The 22,905-nt window shown below is 39.5% G+C and overlaps 1 protein-coding gene across 1 annotated transcript in view; it reads right to left on the reverse strand.

Moving 5' to 3' along the window:
* Window positions 1–513: 513 nt before the first annotated feature.
* Window positions 514–22,905, reverse strand: part of LOC104466789 (inactive carboxypeptidase-like protein X2) — a gene marked incomplete at its 3' end in the record, with an annotated part of 44,799 nt that continues 22,407 nt past the window's right edge. Inside the window, exons 2-5 of the mRNA XM_010080325.1 lie at window positions 20,230–20,339; window positions 14,033–14,172; window positions 1,200–1,284; window positions 514–664 (exon numbers count right to left, since the gene is read on the reverse strand). Of these exons, the coding sequence (XP_010078627.1) occupies window positions 514–664; window positions 1,200–1,284; window positions 14,033–14,172; window positions 20,230–20,339 (486 nt within the window). The remainder of the gene's footprint in view (window positions 665–1,199; window positions 1,285–14,032; window positions 14,173–20,229; window positions 20,340–22,905) is intronic.

Genomic DNA, 22,905 nt, shown 5'->3' on the forward strand with positions numbered 1-22,905 from the left:
GTTTGCTAACACTTGAAATTTGCTAGAAATTCTTTATATCCAAACTCCCCTCCCTCATACAAACACTAGTTCAGTCACAGTATTTGCCTCCAAATTAATTCAGGGAAGTCTTACAGCCTGTACAATGAAATAATAATTTTAAAAAAAATTAAAAATCAGGCTACAGAATTATAATGTTTCTCTCTTGCCTTGGAAGCTTAAGACATCTGCAAGTGACTGTCCTGATACATAATTCCACTGCTTCCCTAGTGCATGTGCACTCAGTAAGACTGATTACACTGCACCTCAGCCCAAACAACAGAAAAAATCTTGTTAGATCATCCATGCAATCTTGTTTTATTAATAAAGTCACTTACAGATACCATGTGGTTGCATTTGAAGAGTTATCCTGGTACAGTCCGTGTACCCAGACAGATTTTTTTCTTTTTTATATATCAAAAGCAAAGATATCCAAAGGATATCCGAGTCTCACCACAGGCAGCCGTGTCAGCATCAACTGAGAAAGACTCTTACCTGGCAAAGGACACCCTAAGATTTCCAGTCTCATACAGATGCTGCCTTCTTGGAACCAGGACCGAGGGTTTATTCGGATATAGCGCGCAACCAGCGGCACCGGCAACATATTGAGAACTGGGATCTCTTTCTCACTGTTTCCTTCAAAAATCTACGTAGGCCAAACATACAGAAAGGGCAAGATAAGTTCTTCAGAAAGTATTTTAGCACCTTTTCTAACAGAATGAGATAAAGCCACCTGGTACAGCCCCAAGGTGATGGTGGCTCAGGTCGGAACTGCTCTTCGAAGAGCACAATCCCCCCATGCCTCTGAGAGAGGGGTGATGGAGCCAGAGCTCCACACCCTCCCTCCAGCAACAGGTACCTCATGGGTGTGAGATGTCCCCGGGGACCAACAGACCAACACTAACCCTTGCATGGGCCATGCAACAAGAAATATGTCTCATCCCAGGCAAGATCACTACTGGGGTCCATATCCATTGGCAGACACATGTGGATTTGCCATATAAGACATTCTGGGCCCCTCTCTACAGAACATGATTTGGTCTTAAAATTAGTGGGACCACTGGGAGATGTTGCCTTGTAGTCTTATACTGACTAATCATGCAAATCAGAACTCCGCATGGAGACCCCTCACTTTCCCACCTCTGCTCTTCTTCATAAAACATCTGGTTTGTGATACTCACCACATCTCCAGATTCATTTCTGACAGCAGTCCATGCATGGCTGTCATTGCTCACCAATACTCTGTAAGAGGTCACCCAGTTACTCCTTGAAAAAGACAAAGAGTATCTAAGTTATTTTTTTTCTTAACTTAGAATGACTGCAAATTGTGTTTAATGTAATAAAGCTTGTAAGGCTGCTAGCAACAGAAATCTCACTTGGCAAAGTCATGTCAACACTTGGCTGGAAAAGGGACATGCAAATCTAGATTCAGCAGATAATTAAAAAAGCCTAGCACATAGAAACAAAAAAAACGCAACAAGGTAATATTCTGGGATTCCTTTTATACACAGATTTCAGGATTAATGGCTTATCTAGAACAGATGCATCCACTGTTCAAAAATCTTACCTTTTCAGCTACACAATATTTATTATTTCTGATATTATTATCAGAGAACAGGGGAAAAAAATTAAATTCTCTAGGATGAAAAGTCCATGAATTTCAACCAGCAAAATTTCAATTTTTTCTAATACAAGAATGACTGGAGCCTGCAGTCATTCTTCTATTTATCAGCTATATATAGGGACAAAGGGACAATTCTGTCTCTGCACCGCAGAGTCCAATTGATCGCATGACTACAATATGTAACTCAGTCTTCAGTAGGCTGATCCCTCCAGTCGCCTGTCATCTGATTTACAGCAAAAACTCCTTTTAATCTAAAAAAGCAAAATCTTCATTCATACTTAAATCATGCCTTGTCTGTATTCAGCTAAAGAAGAGTATGAGGAGAAATAAAATGCTGTTTTCAGTATTCTGAGTGGAGTTAAAGATATGTAGCTTTTACACTGTCTAGGCATTCCTCATGGCAACATGTATATTTGTTGGTTTGAAAGGGCACCAGTAATTTATTTTTCCCCAACACCTTCCTGTTATCAGTAGGCAGTGACTTGGAGGAGAGTTGTGGCTTGGAGGTATCTTTGTGCCATAAAGTCAGTCCAGGATACTTAAATTCCATTTTCATGTATATAAACTGATGGTGTGTAACCAGCAGTCCTCTAGAGCAGTCTTTCCTGAACACAGATTCTCAGCTAAGCTACATGGTCAGATTGCTGGGAGTGAAACCAGGGTAAATTCTTGGGACTAGAAAGGAGAATAGGGGCAGTTTGGGCAGTTATGGGAGAAGCAGAGTGTATGGATCAGAGATAAAGGAGTATCTGTAAGGACAGACACACCTAAGAAAATCTTTCCCTTGAGCTGCACCCATATAAATACAACTTTGCTTTTCTTTCTTTTAAAATCAACAAAAATTACTAGCAAACTGCCTATGAACACACACATTGACTTTACAGTGCTTATGTTCAAAGGGACAAGCTAGTTTTCGTGTGTTCGCTAAGACAGTCAGCCTTCTAGTGAAGACCAAAAAAGGGACAGGGGCAAAACAAGAACAAACTCATCAGCCATGAGATCAGCACAGGTTCTCCCAGCTTCATCTTGTACAAAATAGTGACCTTCAAATAATGCCTAAGCCAATGCATGGCAGCAGAAAATTTATAACTTTAGATTTCCATCTGCTATTTAATTCTCTGAGTAAGAGTGGTCCCACTCACACAAGTTTCAAACTGATGTTCAGACTTACAATGATACCTATAACCAAAGATTAGGTAGTTAGCAGGATTTAGGAAAACACATCTTCATGTAATTTACTAATACCCCCAAAGTAAAGATGAGGTATGTGATTTTGAAAAAAATGACTGAACAAACCCAGTGTCCCTTTTTAGGACACTAGACCACTCCTTTGCAAGTCTTTCACCAGCCCTCTTCAATGAATACATTTTGCCATTCATGTTGTTTTAAGTGGAAAAGTCTTGACTATTGCCAAGCAGCCTGAACTTCTTATTATTGTATTGAGAAGATGAATGCAACTGCCACCTGTAATCCACACTCTACTTCAACATTTGTTAAACAACTTTAAAAAGTTTGTAGCCTTCTGAAAATACTAGTTGTCTGCCTGTCAGCGGAAAATCTCCTGGGGTAGGGGATTTGCCAGAGATCTGTGAAGTGCCATGCTGGCATCTCGAGCCTTCATGGCTGTAAAATGATATATCAGCGTGTTATATAAGTTTCTACTAGCTCTTGTAACAAACTTTACTTTCTTCCCTCAACTTCTGCCATAACCTGGCAACTGCACCAAAAGATTTCATTGTGACCATCACTTGAAGGAAGGAAGATTTACATCTAGCAAAAATGGAAATTAGGAATTTTGGAAATGGTCAACATCAAAATTCCAGGAAGAGGAAAAGTAACTTTTTCCATTTGAAAAGGAAATTAAGTTTGAGAGCAAAAATCATGGGTTTGAATAGAGGTGGTGGTGTACACATTCAGTGCACATAAAACGATGGTGTGGGGTTTTTTTGGTGATTTTTTTTTTTTTTTGTGATGTGGGGTTTTTTTATATATTCTTGGCCAAAATCATGGTAAACGAGTGAAAGAGGCAATGTTGCAAACCAAAAAGACATCATTGCTTCTGAAGTATTACAGAACTTTTTAAACTTCAAACTGCACAAATAAGACAAAGAGGACAAACACAATACATTCATATTCATTACTCTGCACCTGAAAAATTTTTCAAACAGAATATCACAACCGCATGAAAACAAGGTAACGGTGGACATTCTGTATAATTGAGAATTTTGTAAGAAAATCATGGCATATATAAAGTTTTAAAAAGAACCAGCTCATTTTATTGGCACCAGAAAATGTTACTGTTACACGAATATTTCCAATCTAGGACTTTTATTTCCCATATTTTAATTTTTTTCCCTCCTTAGAGTTACAAAAGCTTAAACTTCTCCCAAAAGAAAATGCATACTAATCAGTCATACACATATTCCATCCAACATGCTTCTCAGAGGCAGTCTGCCAATTAAAATACAAATGGGACTATGGCCAGTCTGGTACATTTGCGGTATAGAAGGACTACAGAGGGTCATGGAATGAGATAAATCAGAGTAATATATTAGGAGACACACCACATCCTACTAATTGTGCTTGCCTCTAAGGAATAAGCATCTACTTTGTGTTTGTTGAGATGCAGAATAAAACCATCACAGGGGACCAGATCCTTCTCCCATTGGTCCTAAATGCAAAACTGACTCTAGAAGCTTCAATTCTTCCTACTTTTCTCCAACATCATAAGAAAAACAGCTCCTGCTAATATTAAGAAAGCTGCTGTAAATTCAGACCCCCCTCAGAAATGGCATCTTCTGCTTTGAAATCACAGTCCCCATGTTGGGAAGGGGAACACTGCTTGCATCCATGTCTTCAAAGTATCCATAAAACTAACAGAAGCTCATACACAGGGTTTCTGACCAGGCAGCTATCTTTACATCCCAGGTATTTCTACAGACACAGACCAGCAGAAGAGCATTCACACACTAAGTATTCTGGGAAGCTGCAGATTTCCTACACATGTGCGGCACAGGAGGTCTGCTGCCTCCGGGAAGCAGATGGATGTGTCGCACGTGCTCGAATCAACAGCCAGTCTGTTTACAGCAAGCACTGTGCTTCCCGGAATTGAAGAGTTTAATATGTAAATAGTTCTCCATTTATTCATGTAGACACAGAGTTCTAAAGCTTTCAGGGAAATCCATCACAGAAACACGGCAGCTAAAGCAAAGCCTTGTGCTAGAAGTGCTGGGGAATGTCATCAGTGCTGGTACCTGATGATGAGAAAGTCCATCCCACTGGGTTTGGGATTTGCAGACATTAATTTCTGCGGCACATCACATTGAATCTTTTCAGGGCGCATCAGCACTGAAGAATAAAGCTGTCTAAGGAAAGCTGAAAGAAAGCTATATTTAAAATACTTAGGAATGTCCCTACCATTGTTTTAGGGAAACTCTTCTGAATTCACTCTATAAATTCTCCCTGGACCTACCCGTTCCTCAGAAAAAAAAAAAATAGAGATATTTGTTGGTTTTATAGAGTCAAGGAGGCACAATTCAAGGAGATACCTATGCCAGCATTCAGAAAAGTAAGTGTTAATTATCAAGCTCTTTCTTGGCAGGAAGCTAGGCAATACAGAAGTTACTGCGTGACGGCATCTTCAAAAATATTCAACGTTACCTCCAGTTCATCATGCTCTAGCACAAAGTGCTACTTACACGACTGCCTCGTGAATTTCATCAATGCTAGAAAATGATCACAAGATACAGATTTGACAAGAATCGTTCGGATTCAGGTGCCTCCCATTACTAATCCTTCCTAAAATTTATGCCAGCTTTATCCCTTCAGGAGAAACCTGTCTGAAAAATCTCATATTTATTGCCAACATTAATCAATTCATTTCACAGAAAGTAAATACAAAACTCAAAATATGATTCAAATTCACTTAACATGGTGGGCTTTTTTAATTATTATTAATTAGTTGGTTCTTGTGTGCAATGCATTATCTTTAGACAAGGCTTATTTGTACCTCTTAGATTTTAAATTCAGTTTCTTGTGATTCATGGAAATGTCCAGCTTATCCATTTCCATTAAAAAAAAAAAAAAAAAAAAAGAGAGAAAAAGAAAAAAAGACAAACTGAGGGATTAAGTGACTTGCCCAGGACCAAGAGGAAACCTGAATCAAAGCAGAGAATTAAAAGCAGATCTCCTACAGCCTTGGCAGGTTTCTACCCAGAGGATCAGCTCTTCCTTATCCAACACCATCAGGCTAGTGAGTGTAAAGAAAGACATCATGACAACAAAACATCTTTCTGCCTTGCCTTCCCCGACGTGATTTACTTACTTTTCTTCACGTGTGTTAGACACGTAGATGAATCCTAACTCAGTACAAGACGTGGTGAGTGCTAAATGAGAAGCAGCAGAGGGATGCCAGGTGTTTGGCTGCCCGGTCTCTGGCACGTGGGTACATCAGCTGGGACTTCTAACTATTTGGATACAGTTTTATTTTGTTTGAACAGCATCTCCTGCATATCATATTTTTAGGCCAAGCTTCTCAATGATGGAAAGCTGAATAAGCAACAAGTAAAATAAATCTGATACTTTTATCCTATTCTCTAAAATGCTTTTCCACTTCACTAAAACCCCACACGGTTTGAGAGGAACGAGGAAGGTTGGAAGATGCCAGTAAGCAGAAGCCCACGGTGGCAGAGATGCTGGTGATGAGACAAGCAGAAATCAGCAGAGTCCACGTTAGCATCATTGCAATGGACCTGGCTCCAGCTGACAATATTCTTCTTCTGCTGTCATGATAATCTGATTTATCTGCATTAAAAAACCCTAAAAATAATAGAAAATAGAACCAGACAGGCACACAGATGCATATCCTCCAATAATATATAAACTGACAAGCCAAAAGACTTGAAACAGTGGAATTTCTATTCCAAAAAAATGACAGGCAAACCTTAGATTAAACGGTACTCATGCAACAGAATCAACATGCTGGCAATTAAGTGGCTTTCTGCTTGAAAAAGTAATTTGTAGTCTCATGCAATTAAATGTAAAACCATTAATATTAATAATCTAGAATAATATTTATGCTGATAAAGTTTTAAATCACCCGCTGCCCAGCAGTTTCAAAAACAAGCCAAATCAAAACCCACTCAGGCTAACCACAGGTAGCCCAGCGAGTTTTGCAAACTAATTAAAATAAACATGGTTTAAGAGATGGAGTTCGACTAGCAAGCAAGGGTATTTTTTTTAATAATTGAAATCTTTGAATGTTTAATTTTTAAAATTGCTTCTAGCTGACTCAAAATTGTATACTGCTGTGAAATCCAGCTCTTCAGAGGCCCTACGAAGAAAAGCTCAGGACCAAAATTTCCCTTTCTCAGAATAAATTAAGCACAAATTTCTGAAAGCTCTCGTCTCAGGGAGGAGGAGTTGGAATTGCAAATCCATCTCCCACCCAATGGCTGTCACTTACAACAAGGTTTTTGTAAGATTTTAATCTCTGATTTTCTGGCCTTTCTAGAAAAATCCGTGTGTGTTTCCTTTTGCTGTTGTATGTTCAGAGAGGAACACCTGATGGTGCCAGACCTCCTGTGTGGGGTCAAGGACATCCTCTGCCCCAGGGATTTTATGGTCTTAAAAACTGTCATTTCAGGCCACTCTCTGCAAAGAGATGCCCCATCCCTGCAGGTGTTCAAGGCCAGGCTGGATGAGGCTTTCAGCAACCTGGTCTAGTGTAAGGTGTTCATGCCCTTGGCAGGGGGTTGGAACTCAATGATCTTTAAGATCCTTTCCAACCCAAACCATATTATGATTTGCATGTTTTGGAAATTTTTCCTACACCAGACTTTCCCCTTTCATATCTTCTGTATCCACTAAACATGACCAAGCTATGATTCCTTTTCTTCTAATCATGCTCCTGACATTTTTAATTTTCCATTCTTGTTTGTGCCTATCACACCTTTGTAAATTGGTCACATATTTAAGGAGAAAAAAAAAGTCTGAACTATGTAGGCACTGCCTCACTATGTCTTTTTGTCTCTTTCCTGTGAATATTTAAGGAATGGAAAATAAAAAGCTCTGACAGTAACCAGCAAATACTGCCATTTGTGTGCACAGCTATGAACACGTTTAAAACAATGCTGAAAGGTCTCACACCTACCAAGTGCACACAAAAATGTGGCCAAGCACTGCATGGCACATGCAGAATGGATGCTGATGGGGGAAGGATGCTTGGGACAAAGGTTGGGGGGAAAGGAGGAGCTGCCCAATGTCCTCCAGGTAACCCCACAATGACTCGCAATGCACGTGCAAAACTTATAAATCAGGGTTGTGATGAATAAGCATGACAAATCTGTTGCAACAGATGCCTGTACTCATTTGATGTATCCTTTTGCTCAAGGCTTCAGCTCATTTGATTCCAAACTGCCCACTGTAGTCCCTTCCATGGAGGTTAAAAAGCTTTCCTTCATCTTCTGGACAGCCCCAGCAAGCCTCACTGTGCAAGGTGAGTTCAGTTCATGCAACACCACCCTTTCCCTATGAAAACCAGTGGTTAACCTGTCCCCTCCTTTGGGGACAGCAGTGACCTGCTCCCTTCCCAGGACTGCAGGGTGGGTGAGTCACCAAGCCTTTGGTGAGAGATCTTAACTGGAGCAAGAGCACCATGACAGATCCTACCTGCAAAAAAAAATCATCAGTTTTGATATTTTTGTCAAACTTGTGAAAGTATAAATACACTTCTGGGTCTGCTGTCAGAACTCCACCTACACGGAATTATCCAAGCTGGTCACAAACCCAGCTCCCAACACCAGGAGCGGATGACTGGTCTTCATTGGCAGTGATGAATTCCGTACCAAAATCCTGCACAGGGCGCGAGAATTGAGGTGGAAGGAAAACACAGCCCAGGAATTGAAGTTAAGTAAATAGATGGAGAGCACCCAAGGCTGAAGCCGCCAAAGGCTGACTCTCAGTGCTGCAACAACTGAAAGCCTGCGAGGCAGCTCTGCCAAGCCAGAGTTAATAGAAAATAAAACTTATTGAGAAAAAAAATCATAAACACTAGTATAATATTAATATATTAAGGGAGGTTTTTCTACACCGAGTTCAGGTTATTTTGTAACTCCTATCAATATATTTAGTATGATTTCAGTGGATTTGGAACAATTCACTCTATGAAAGCCTGACTTTGGGGAAACCATAACAATCTCTGCGGTCCTGTCACCTATCAGAGCAAATAACAGTTTGCACTGATTTGGTGCACCATAGCTCACGTCAGTACAAAGGAGATGCTTATCTTCATGAAGCCAATCCTACTCATAAAACCACGTTCTTAATACCATGAATGGCTGATAAACCGGGGAGGAAGCAAGGATTTCCACCCTCTTACAAGCAAGGACGTTTACCACCTTGCAATCCTCACATGCAGACTGTCCATAACAGCAAATCTCAGCTCCTGAGGAACTGCCAGTGAGGACAGCAGTAAATTAAAATTTGGGGCAACACACTCATTTTAGGACTAAAGAAAGAGCAGAATGCTGTACTGCCAAAATTAGAAGCAAGTAAATTGCACTGACCTAAATTTATCCTCAACTACCCAGCTTGTTACAGACCTGTGATTCCCTAAGGACAGTTTGTCAAAAGGGATGCTGGGGGATCGTGAAGAGCTACGCTGAACACAGAGCGGGCTGATGATGAGGGTGTACTATAGAAAATTGCAAAATTATTCCCCTATTCAATTACAAATGTCTTGCCTTTAGAAAAAAGCACGATGAGACACAACAAAATCTGTTGGATATTTACTCTTTGTTATCCCTACAGAGGGGCACAAGGAAGTCAAACGAGTGATACAGGGAGTGTGTAATGGTGTCTACACTAGCTTCTAGTTAAAATATAGCTTCAACAATGATGAACAAAAACTACCAGTTAAGGTGGGTCACTCTAGAAGCAAGCAACATGTTTAAGTCATTGTAATTATTCCTTCCTTCCAGCAAGCAACGCCATTGATCTGTTGTATCCTCCAACCAACTAGCCTTTCAAGCCCTGTTGCAACTTTTCAAGGCATGCAGACTAACCTCTACCCAAATCAGACTTTGAAAATTGCCACCCCCTCATTTTGTTTTCTTATAGATAAATATCATATAGAGAAGTAAAAAAATCTTCAACATTTTAATGAGGCTGAAAGGTCTTAAAGAAAACATATTTGGAAATAAGTCTATTTTAATTTTTTCTAAACATTTCAGGAATTTTGCTTTAAAATTTGAACATTCTGCATAGATTATTTAATTCATGCTTGTTCTAATTGTTGTTTTGTTATTCCATGACATGCAGCGACATGATTTAACATTATTGAAAGATTAATTTTAATAAAATGGATCAAGTCACAAATACATCTTAATCACCAAAACATTGCAATCTCTTCTAAAAGTCAAAACATCCACTGCGTTGAAACAGTCTGAGGCTTTATATTACAGTCAGTACTCACTGAGTCTATTTAGACATGTGGGTTTTCTCTTGATACAAAAGATGGTGCTGAATTATCAAAAAATTGTTTGGGTTGTGGGAAACGTTTCCTATGTTTTTCAGATTCTTGACAAACTTCTTACATATTATATTCCTCCCCCAAATATTCAGCCATAAACCCTCTTGTAGGCCAGCTATGGCACCATCCACCTCTCAGAGGAGGATGTCACATGCCTTTCTAAAAGGTCACATCAATCACACAACTTCCTCTAGGAAGGCAAACAGAACAGCTCTGCCATGAGATGATGAGATGTCACTGATGTCCATCTGTCCACTACTGGATAATCATAGTGAAGCAGTGTGGTAACATGGATCTCCAGGTGTTCTCAGTTCATACCCTCATAGCTTGTATTCACATCAACCATCACTTGTGGCACCTCCGAGCTTTTGCTATCTTCAGTGTAGAAATTAAAAAATGAAGTTCTGGTTCTGGCAGGTGGATCCCACTTTGTGAAATTCAACATCTGGAGATCTTCTGGATGATCTGAGCAGATTGTAAAAGAACACTTTGCCATGATTTTAGGTTACCCGTGAATGCCCAAGATGCCTGAACAGCAACAACCTTTGAGTCCACATGTTTGGCAAAAGGAAGGACTCCTTAAATTCAGGCATCTTTGTTCAAAGCATGGTTTTATGTGTTACAGGAGAAAAAAAAAAAAACAGGAGGATTTAATTCCATGTGACTATCGTGGAATTCACAGCCAGGCAGTTTGAGCACAAAATTTGTCTCAGAAGTGTTTTTCCTTAAAAAGGAAATGATTAAACAATTCAAGTATTCATTACTAACCAAGCATGGTTTCCTTCTTTCTCTAGTCAGGTCAGCTGTGCTTTCAAGAGCTGTTTCTGCACCTTGGCATCTTCCCCCTCAAGACTCTCATGTCTCAAGCACAAGAGCCCTGGGCAGGCAAGCAGAGCCACAGCCCACAGGGGAAGATGGACAAGAAACAGCAACTTTCCAAGTGGGACTGGAAGAGGAATAACTGAGGTGAAGGAATTCCTGCCAGCATACAGAAAGTGACAACGCCACATTTGTCACACGACCTGCATTTTGTCAACTGCAACCTTCAATTCATCCATAGCTTAAAAAAAAAAAAAACAAAACCAAAAAAAACCCACACAAACCAATAAGCAAGGCTTGATGTGAATAGACTGTCTCTGGGTGGAGTGGGCCATCAACAAAACTAGACTACAGTTGCCAGTGCTGCTATAGATGAGTAAAGGGGTTGCTTCCACCACCACCATGGCTAGGAGCTCAAATTTTTCAGCCCTCCAACATGGTGCAAAGTTATTTGCTGGAGGATTCAGAAGGCTGTCCTTGCTTGCCCTCCCTTGTAATGTTATACATCCTCATTGAGTCGCCAGCAGGAAGATAAAGGGACCAGGAGAGGTACAAATCTGATCTAGGCAGAAGCTCAGAGAGGAATTCTAGTTAAGTACATTTTTCCACTTTGTATTGAACAAGAAACTTTAACAAAGGGGAAAAAAAAATATAAAGTTGCTTTTGAAATTCTTTATCACATAGCATTGGTGAACTTAGCATATATCCTAGTGTCTTGATCTTTTTATATACTACTGGGAAAGTCTCCAAGGCTTAAATAAAAATCTTACCTTGGCTCTCAAGCTTGGCAGGCTTTTGCTTCTAATACAACACAGATCAGAGGGGTGTTTTTCAGCTCTTCTACCTGAAGTAAACTCATTCTCCAACATATGTTCCTATTAGTTATGAAAGCCCTTTATTCTTGTCGCATAACTTCTTGAAGTTGGAGAGGTGCCTCAGGTGATGGAATTACATTTTTTTGTGTGAACTTTCATATCATAAATAATCCTTTTTGATATCATCACCATCAACAAAGTATAAATGATTCTCCTTTGCTTCTAGTGCCCATTACAGCCAAACGGTCACAAAAGAACCTGCCCACACCACTAGAAGTCCTACCAGCTTGTTTCTCTCAGGGTTTGCCTTAGAAAAGGCAATTCACTGCACACAAACCCTGTGGCTACAGTCAGGTCATTGTCTCCCAGATTTGCCACCAGTGCCTCTGAACGCCACCCTAAGGCAACTCCTGCTCCAAGATCAGGATCTCCACTGCTGTCTGGATTCAATTCCCCTTTGCGTAGCTCTTCTTCACCAAGATTTAATGGGGTTTTTGTTGGTTTTGGGGTTTTTTTGTGTGGTGTTTTTTTGTTCCTCCCCTCACTTTGTGACAGCTGGAGGAATTGTGGTAGAAAGTCACACCAAGAAGAACATCTTTGAGATACAACAACCTAATTCAGAAAGCAGTATCTACCATCTTCCTGGGTATGATGCTCCCGGGTGCTGAGACTCTGGAAACCCCAGGACACCACTCTTGGCTCAGATGAGGGATGCATACATCAGCCTAAACTCTTTTGAAAACACAAACATCTACTTCGGTAAATCAGGGAGTACCACTGTTAAAATCTAAGGACTTAACGCAGAAGCAGAGCATGCAGACATCAACTCCACTGATTTTAAAAACTATCTTTGCTTCTATGAAGCAGAAACGTGCTCATTTCTCTGCAAATCTGAGTAACAATTCAGGAGGACCTACTCTCCCAGCATCAACCATGCTCCTGCTGCAGACCCTCAGAGATTTGCCCACCAACACTTTGAGTGGGAAGAGAGAAAAATTCAGTAATTTAAAAACCGAACCAGAAAAAGACAACTGTGAATGCCAACTATAAATAGAGCACCAAGTCCTGCTGTAAACTCACAATATAGCTGAACTAAAAATAGCAATACGACAAGACGAAGCTATGCAGCACTGGTGTTGATAAGAACAGCAATGTCAAGAGTATGAACATAGAAAAGAATAAGTCTTTGCTACAGTAATTATCTACCTAACACAGAACAATGTGGAACAAATATAGAAACCTTATTGCCAAAAAGGCTCCTACTCCCACAGCAGTGTTAAAAGAATTTTTTAAAAACCCAGAAAATTAAATTATAGAAGGAAAAAAAAAAAGACACTCTTTTTTCTTAATTATAGTGGTATTTTTCCAGTTTGCTTTTTATTATATGGTACATTTTCTTAAGTGAGAGATCTGACCAGAATGGGTTGCAGGCTGTGCATCTCCTGCATAGTTGTTCAAAAGGTCTAGCAAAACAAGTGAGATTATTTGCTCACATAATTCAAACAAGACTCAAGAAGACATTAAGACTGAACAAACATTGTAAAGATCGGGGGGAAAAAAAAAATCATCACCTCCAGCTCCTGTTTATGCCAGCTGACTGCTGTATTCCTCATATACAATTCTCACCTTATCCACGAACACAGCATAACGTGCTGGCTACCAAACGCTGCAGTCCTGCTCAACACATACTGTGTTGGTTTTCATTATATTATAAATTCCTCTTTAGAGGAATTTTTTAGACTTTTTTAGAACAAAAAAGTATAGATATGAAGTTTGTTTTAATGGTTCATTTAAAAATCTTGCTGCTTTGGAATTTTGCCAATTATTTGGTGATTGCCCACATATTAGGAAATCTCAAAGATGAGTGGTTCTTTTAAACTAATATTAAAAAAAACCTAGAAACGAAACTAATCAAGTTAAATATAGGAAAAGAATGAGGAATTTAACACATGTAAATTTGACAAGGTGAGTACAAAGGCAGCTGGGGAATCGTGGCAATTCCTTTGCCAGATGTACATAAAAACTATAGAAGTTTTCTACCCTTAAACTTGAATTTTATGCCATATATAATCACTTTGCCTTTTGCTGTTCCACTGTTCAATTACCTGATGTCACGCAGAATTTCCATTCTTTCATTTTTCCTTGAAGAAGCAAAACACAGCACAACATGAATTCCTTTCTCTGAAAGCTCAGAATCTCATGGAGAAAAAATAAGCATGTACTTACGACCAGAGAGAGTTTCTTCCTTGGGTGATGACTCCAGTGAATTTTGTTAGCCTTCGAGCGTCTACCTCAATCCACTGATATGGGTCATTTCTTCCCGCACACCAAGCGCCGTCATAGAAATCATTTTCGTTAACACCTGCCTGAAAAGAAGGCAAAACTGTCTTCATAAATCAGAGCCAAGAAACTGAAAGCCTTTCAGGGGAAAAAAGAATAGAACGCATAAAGTCATCATTCATTCTACTTACTCCCTTGGCTCCAGGTTAAGACCCCTGAGACTGTCATTCTCTATAGCTATGTGGAGCGACCAAAATATTTTCTTACTCAGAGCAAGCGGGGAAATTCTGCAAAGTCCCTTTAAAAGCTAAGAACCATTACACATAAATTTAAGTTAGAGTTAGAAAGCATAAACAGAGCTTCAGTTCAGTCCATCTGTCTACGCCTGTGGTCTGATAGAGCCTTTATCCAGAACAAATTATCCATGTGGTCTTCAGGGTTATCAAAGTCCTAAAAATCCACCTCCAACCTGTGTAAATAATGGTCCGTGTTGGAGAAATCCCCTTTCCCTCAGAAGGAACAGAGTGTAGGACATATGGAAACAGTAATACCACTTCCCACCGATTTTCAGTCCCAGAATTATTCATTTTCATAGCTAGAGTGTCAAAGGTTAAAAAATCAGGAATGGCCAACCATTCTCCAACTTGTTTACCAATCTCTAAGACAATTCATGCTGGCAAAAGCACCAAATAACCTTCTCAACGTTTTCAAAGAAATAGCTGCAAGGTATTTTGAATAAGCTGTATTCCAAATACATCTGAAACAGCATTTAAAGAAACACAGCATCGGAGGTCTTCAGATATTTATCTTACTATTAAAACCTGGGAAATGTTTGGCACCAAGCTGGCTACTGCCATAGATGACACAGAAGTTTTTCCATACAGTCCTCTGAGGCTACATGCATTGTTATGAGAATTTACCTGTGTTTAATGTGGATTTATCATTGCCATCCATTCAATTACAAGAATGGATATCCTTAAATATTTCCCAAATATAAATGAAGGCTGGAAAAATTTGTAAGTTCATATCAGCGACCAAATTGACATCAAGCCACCTGCTTCTCTGATAATTTAAAGTGAAGTTAGTATGAAAGTCTAAGTACAAGATACAGAGAAGAACTATTAACAATGGAAGATAAATTCTTCAAGGAGAACTGAACAATGGGAAAACATGAGAATATAAATAAGATCACTGACCTGAGTTATAACCTTTTTCAAGAAAAGGTTTCAACGCATTTTAAAATAAGATGGAATTTGAAGTAGCCTTAGGGTTTAAAACCAATACTTGCCAGGAAACATTAAGATCTGCGGAGCACCTTGAACGAGCATCGTGCTAATCCCCTTCACAATGGTGAAATTCCACCACTTTCTCCAGACCAAGGACCCATCTCTCTCATTGCTTCAACTGGGGTCCTTGGTCCTCATTGAGACTGAGGATATTTCCCATTGCTGTGATGCTCAGAGTGTAAGCTCCCCTTTACGTTACAGTGAGAAGAGGGAAGCAGAGGAGAGAAAAGAGCTTATTTGCAAAAAAAACCCCAACTAACAAACAAAAAAAACCAAACCCAACAACAACAACAAAACCAAAACAAAAAACAAAAATCCCCTAAATTACACACTCAAGTATCCATGGTTTCAACTGGATTTAAATAAATCTAAGCATGTGTTTAAGTTGTATATCAAATATGGGGAGTCTAAAGTATGTGCTTACAACTATGCACAGTTTAAGCTACTACACCCTCAAATAGAGGCAAAGAGCATAAAAGAAAAAAAGAACAATCCAAAACTATACTGCTACTTCTTCTTGCACTCTTGTTTCCTGACATCAGCTTCTCTGAAGCTAAAAGAATATTTTTACTGGGCAAAAAGAAGCAGGTGTCTAACTATCATAGAGTACCACTTGAAAAAGAGGAATTTAATCAATGACAATTTCTTATTACAAATATTTCCAAAGGAAAAGAATTCCAATAGAATTATGTTGAAACTTCTCTTTTCAAGCTGCAAGTCTGTGTTTTTTTCTTAAGTCACTTGAAGTTTTGAAGGTGCCCTATGGTCACTTCAAAATATTGTTTCTATTTTTAAAAAACCTTCTAAACTCAATCAACTATTTAGTAGTTAAAATTATTATTAAATTTATTTGGAAAGTTTTCATTCCTAAAAGATGAGAAAAATTATCATCAAATATTGCACCAAAGAATATAAATCAAGATTACCTTTTCTCAGTAAGATATTATCTGAATTTAAAAACTGCATACTGAATTAATGGAGACAATGGATTCAAGTTTTGATATACATAACTTTATACTATACATTTTAAACCCTTGTGTTATCTTCATAAGTAGGAGATTGAAGGGGCTGATGAAAAATGGAAGTAAGGACTAGGTCTTAAGCAAACACTTCTTTCCTTCACTGAATTTTCAAGAATAACTCAAAGCCTAGCCCAGCTTATATTTCACTTGCAGACAACTGCAAAAACATTTCTCAATATGCAGCATCTTATGAAAAAATATTTTTTGATATAGGAAAAGGGATTTTTTTCATCACTCCTGAATAAGTTATCTATAAAATGTGAATGTTGAAAATTGTAATTCAAATTAAACAAATCAACTGCTTATTATGTACCCAGAAGCTAAGATGAAGGAAAATCAAAAGGGTACAACTCCTTTTCAAATTATATGACTTCTGATTTTAATTCGTTTCTTTTCTTAGACATGCGCAAGACAGAATGAACACTTGCTCACATTGTGAGTGTACCCAAAGCCTTATTTTATAATGAGGAGAAAGATATTACTGCCTAAATATATTCAAATGAAGAAAGAAATTTCAGTCTTCTGCCCCAAGTCAGCTAGAACAACAGTAAAAATATATCTATAGTATCAAACCACTTCAGCTTAAATTCTTCTCTGTTCCCGGCAGGGTGATCATAAACATTGTTTTATCACAGGAGGTGTGAGAAGGGAAAAAAAAAAAATTATTAGTCATCACAGGTATTTATAGCAACCCCTGCCAGGAGGAAAGAGGAGAAGAATTAAAGCACAGGGTGAGAACAGAACTTCAATAATTTTGTCTTTTGATAATGGAGATTTTTGAAAGGAACTAGTGAAACAAGGAACTGAAAAGACAAAAAAACAGTGCATCCTTCTTATCGGCGTACGCACAATAGCTTCACTTGGTTAATCTCCAGTGTTATTTGGATTTCTCCAACCAGGAAAATGTGGAAGCTAAAGAAACATAATTTGACTAATTACTTCAGGTTTTAACCCATGCTAATTATTTTACAAGTGACAAATACTAATGACTTTTGTCCCTGAAGGCAGAGCGCCTCACCAAATGTTATTTTATGCTTAGATTTTTCCCAAGGATTTTAAATTACCGCTGGTCGTGCCCCTCATTGCAGTTGCAGACTCTTCCTCCAATAAACAGGGCTCTGCAACCCCAGTAGCACACACCAACTGATTAATAATAATCAATGATAGCAATCATAAAAAAAATGATTATAAAAAACAAAATAACCTAAACAGAAAAAAAACCCACCATGCTCGGAAACCTTTTAAAAACTTCATTATTCTGCAAATTCCCTGGGGATAGAGGTAGTGCCGGTTGCCTGGGGTGAGCCTTAAGCTTCTCAGCTGACACTGCATCAGATGGTGAGACGGAGCAGAGAGCGGGTTTTGTCTTAATTCGGGGAGGAATGCCACAGTCACATGAATGTTGTGATGGCACCATGGTGATACCCAGACCATGGCACAAGGGCAGCAACCCATAAAATTGCTCACACCAGACATTTCACATAGTGAAACCTGAGTGGCACATCGGCCTCTCAGCATCTCTCTGACATGGGCCAAGTGGGGTTTTTTTTTTGTCATTAACAGTACTAAACAGCATGAAAACACAGCTGCTCCTCGGTTATAACCATATATCTTTTCAATACTACCGAAATTCAGAAGTTTTAATGCAAAGTAATATTAAGCACTGAAACCCAAGTGACAGGGAAGAGATCTGCAAATTCTAAGTGGCATTGAAAAAAATCTAAAGTGCTATGAATTTTAAGCTAATCCCAAGGGAAACAGTATCTAAAGAAATAATAAATGCAAGCCCATACTTTGAACAGAGTCAGTCATAGTGGTCAAGGGGTCTAGGGAATTACTGTGTCTATAGTACACAGATAAGTTTTCAGTAAGGGGGAAAAGTTTTTATTAGAGGACTACTAGAAGTCTTTATTAGAGATAAAGATTTAGCAGAGAAAAAGGGCTACATTTATACAAGAAAAGTAAGCCAAAATATTAATTTTGCTATAAGCCAGGTGTTGTTGGGTTATCTGCATATGAGCCTCCCCCAGTCCTAAACTCAAGTAAGTCCCTATACCAGAAAAGGGTAAAAACAGCTTTTGGACAATAATAAGAATCAATCCATGTAGAACTCATACAGCCCAAGAAAATGACAACACAAAAGCCTGTATAAAGCAGAAGCATAACATCGTGAAGAATTTGTTAACAGCAAAAAAAAAAAAAAAGTCACTGTTTTTTGAACGAAGGAGAATAAACCCCAATTTTCATGGGACAGAAGGTCCTTTCACCAAAGACTCTGCACAGCACTCCAGGGAGGGGACAACAGCCCCTACGCTGCAGAGATGGGAACCTTATTTTGACAATAAATGCAAAAGAAACTGCTGCTACAGAACCAGCATTACAGTTAAAACCAGCAGAGCCTTGCTGGAGGCTCTGCACTATATTTAGGGGAAACATCATCCACAGGTAAGACTCTTACACTTCTCTATTTTAAGGCAGTTTTACTGGTGATGACAGGACACTGGGCTAGATGAACTGCCAGTCTAAACCAGTATGGTCATTCCTGGGTTGGAATAAATAGGACTTGAACAACAGCATGATAAATGAGGAACCACAACCAACAAAAAATTCAGAAGTCTGTATTGCAGTTCTTGGCCTTATGGCACTATATAAACAAAACTGTAATAAAATAACTAAACATTCCTACAGAACCCACCTGGCTACCATCTCCATATCATTTACTGCATTCACGAGGGTTTTTTTCCTAGCAGAGAACACGACGTAAAGAAGCAAGCCACCTCACTCAGATCTCAAAAGGAATTAAATACAAAGGCTGCAGGTGAGACCTCACACTGCAACCCAAGTTCACAAACCTGTTTGTGCTGCGGCAGGAGAAGAAGCTGAAACAAAAAGTGATAGTTGCACAGTGGCGTTTTAACCACCAGCGGTCCCTCCTTCCAGCAGCTGCCCCCCACTACACTGCGGTATGGAAATTGCCCTGCTGATTAGAGCTCATCCTTCCTAGTCCCAGTCTTACCTAACTACCTCCCCTTCAGCTGGAGGAAAAAAAAAATCTATTGGAGGGTCTAGTAATGCAAGGTGACTAATAAATGAAATAAACTTTAGAGATTTTTTACTCTTGGCTTGTTGCTACTATCCTGTTTGTGACTTTGAGTATTAAATGTTGTATTTTGTTATGTAAAAGTAACATTTTTACACTGGAAAAGACTGTAATTCAGAAAGCAGCACTAATATAGCGGAAAACAGAAACACAAGAAATAGGAAAATAGAATTTGGTCCTGTGAAGCCCCTAAGCACATCTGTAATGTTAAATAAAAACATCTAAACCAGATTATATGCGAGTGATTTCTGAATGGAGGCATTTTCTGGTAGCATAATCGTTTCCCCTGAAAAGCTGCCTTGGGGCACGTGCTTCACTTAAAACCAAACTTTCAACTAACCACTGTCATTAACTACACGCAAACAACAACAACAAAAAACCAACCCAACTCACAGTGTGAGGTTCCTTCCAGGCTGATTGTTACGGGGGCTGGGATGATTTCCCATCCCTGGGAAGGGAGATATTCTGGGTTGCCTCCACCTTTGCTCACTCCCCAAGGTCTGGTTGGATTTGCACCTTCAGCACACCAAGTTTGGAGGTTTTTTCCTAGCTAAGCCCCACAAATCTAAAGGTTATCCATCAACACGACTCACTTCTACAATTCCGGTGTTTCCCCTTCATTTGAATTACATGAGCTGACAAATAGTCAGAACTGATAACCGTCCGTTGGTTCTCTTTATACCACAGAACAAACTTCAGCCATTTCTCCCACTTTGGAGAAAAAATTGATGTTACCTGAATATTGAGCCTTCCTCTGTGGGCCCCAAGGCCATACCGCTTTGCTGTGGAGGCATGGAGCTGGAAGTCAGTAATTTTTAATGTCTCTAGACCAAGTGGAGGACAATCTACGAAACAAAAGATGGATTAAAATTGAATTTAAAAAAAAAAAAAAAAAGGCAACACAAAACAAACAAGTATTCCAAGTTTCTGGACTTCACTTGTGCCAAACTGGCTGGGGTCCTCAGCTGGGAGAAATGAAAGCAATGAGAAGTGACAGCTCTCAGAAAATCAACAGAGCAATGTGGATTTACACCAGCTGAGAATCTGGCTTTTTGAGGGTCTCAGATAGTTCTTACTGCTTGCTATATGCTTTTTTTTTTTTTTTTCATGGATATGCACAGTATTTCCTGTCAAGTGCTTTTTAGTACAAAATGCCAGTAACATGACCTTTTTTTTTTTTTTCCCCTCTCTCTCTCTCTTTTTTTTTTTTTTGGCATTCTCTTTTTCATCTCTTGTTTTGATTTTTTTTTCCTTTTTCCCCTTGTACTCATTCCAAGCTACTGTATGAAGTTATGTTTCTAATTAAAATCTGTTCTGGAAACTTCAATCACAGTCCCTCACGTTGCACAATAGCATCTGTTACAGAGGTCCGGGAGGCTGGACAGCCGAGCTCTGCAGAGCTAAGGACTAAGGACAAAGAGGACAGATTTGAAACAAGGGGCCATCACCCTAAGCTCCAAAACCTGGAAGAAAGAAAAGCAGATGCCATTACTTTAGCAGCTAGCCAGTAATGCCACAAACTAGAACCTGGAACTCTGGCTTTGAAAAATAAGACTTTGGAAAGAAAAAATTATCAGAAAAATATTCTGCCTTAAAATGACCCCAGCCACCACAGTATTTAAATTATTTAATTGCCTCACAGTGCTTAACATATTTATCCTCAAAATACGTTGTGAAGACCCACTCTTGCTGTTTCACAGGACACGAACAAAAGCACAGAGAGACACTTTAGGAGCATTTAATTGTACAACAGAGCACAGTTTGGAGACCCTGAAGTCGGTGCCAGCTGGAATTGGAAAGTCTGCGTGGGCAGAGGTGGAAAGCAGTGTCATACTTGTTATTTGTCTTGGTACGTGTCAGGTTAGACCAGGTTTTACACTGCCATGGCCGTATCAATTCTGGTGTTGGGTAGAGGCCAGATTGTTTTCTGCAGTGGAGCGTGGGAGGTTTGCCGTGACTTGCAGAACGGGTTGTGACAGTGGCAGGACCCTGGCACCAGTCATGAAGCCCAGACCACATTTCCAGTTCCCAGGCAACCCTCCAGTCCCCAAATCATCCTCATCGCTGGGATCACCAGCTCTCTTGTGCTGCCGATGCTGGAGAATTATCAGAGAGCTCACTCCCGTGCTCTGCACCTGTATCCCTCTTACATATATATTTTTAATCACTCACTAAAGCGTCACGAGGGTACGTACTGAGAATCTCAGCCTGGACGTCTCTAACTTTGACGTGTAGTTTTGCATTACCGTGCACAAAGTGGCCAAATTATGAGATTCCCTATGCTCCTCCTTAGCCCATAACAACCTAAAATCCCTCAGGAACAATGTTACTTGCTGTCAATTCCCACTAGCATTTCTTTGTTCCTTTTTAGGCAAGTTCTCACACAAGTCCAGGGTCATATATCTCTATCAGAGGCAGTAAAGGCAAATGCTAAATATTAATGTATTTTCTAAAGTACCACCAGTGATCTTAGTCTTACACAAGAGACAAAACGTAGACAGTCCCTCATTTGGAAGAGCTTTCAATCTAATTATCCAAAACAGAGAAGAGACAGGATGTATAAGGAAAGCCAGAGGAAGGAGTCGCTCAGAGGATTTTTGTTGCTTTGGCTGATTGTTTTAATTGCATTTCTTTAGAGAGTGGTTCATCTTTCACCATCCTCCGGCTGGAAGAAGTCTCAGGCTCTGACAGATCCCTACTGGGAGTAAATTATATAGCTGGGAACTGCTGCCTTTCTTTAACAAGTTCAGTCCTAAGACGTGTTCGGAAATCAATCTCACGGTGTAATCCTGCAAACTCTTTTGCGCTTTGGAATATTTTGCTCTGCGAACAGTCTCACCATTCCCAGGCAGTCAAAAGCCACCCAGAATGACCCATTCCAGGTCTGAGCTGAAAATAAAATCAAGCTGCTTTGACATACTCCATTCATAAAACATCATTTAATTCAATGTTTATACTGCACCCAATGGTGTGCAATTGAGAGATATGAGCAGGAGTTAATAAAAAAGTAGAACATTTCCTGAAAAATGAGCATCCAGCTCCATCAGCAATGGATCCACTGGAGCTCTGTCTCTTCCAGATTGCTTTTGACAGACAGTTCTCTGCTACCAACCGGGAGCAAGGGCTTACAGGGCTTATGGAGCATACATACAAGAAGTGGGTTTGGTTTTATTCAGACTGAAATGTTACTAATTCAGTGTAAAACTGCAATATTCTGGGGTTGCCTGGGGATTTCACGGGAGCTTTCAGTGAAAGCAAGAGGAGGCTCTAAGAGCAGGCAGGAGCTATTTATGGTATGCGCTATAGGTACTCTTGATGAAAACCGTGCAATATGTTGTTAACAACACACTGACCTTTCTCAATGTTCTCAAGGCTTACCATATTTCATGTGAAATCATTAAGATCTTTACC

The sequence above is a fragment of the Pterocles gutturalis genome, unplaced genomic scaffold (assembly GCF_000699245.1).
Source record: "Pterocles gutturalis isolate BGI_N339 unplaced genomic scaffold, ASM69924v1 scaffold10599, whole genome shotgun sequence".
NCBI lineage: Eukaryota > Metazoa > Chordata > Aves > Pterocliformes > Pteroclidae > Pterocles > Pterocles gutturalis.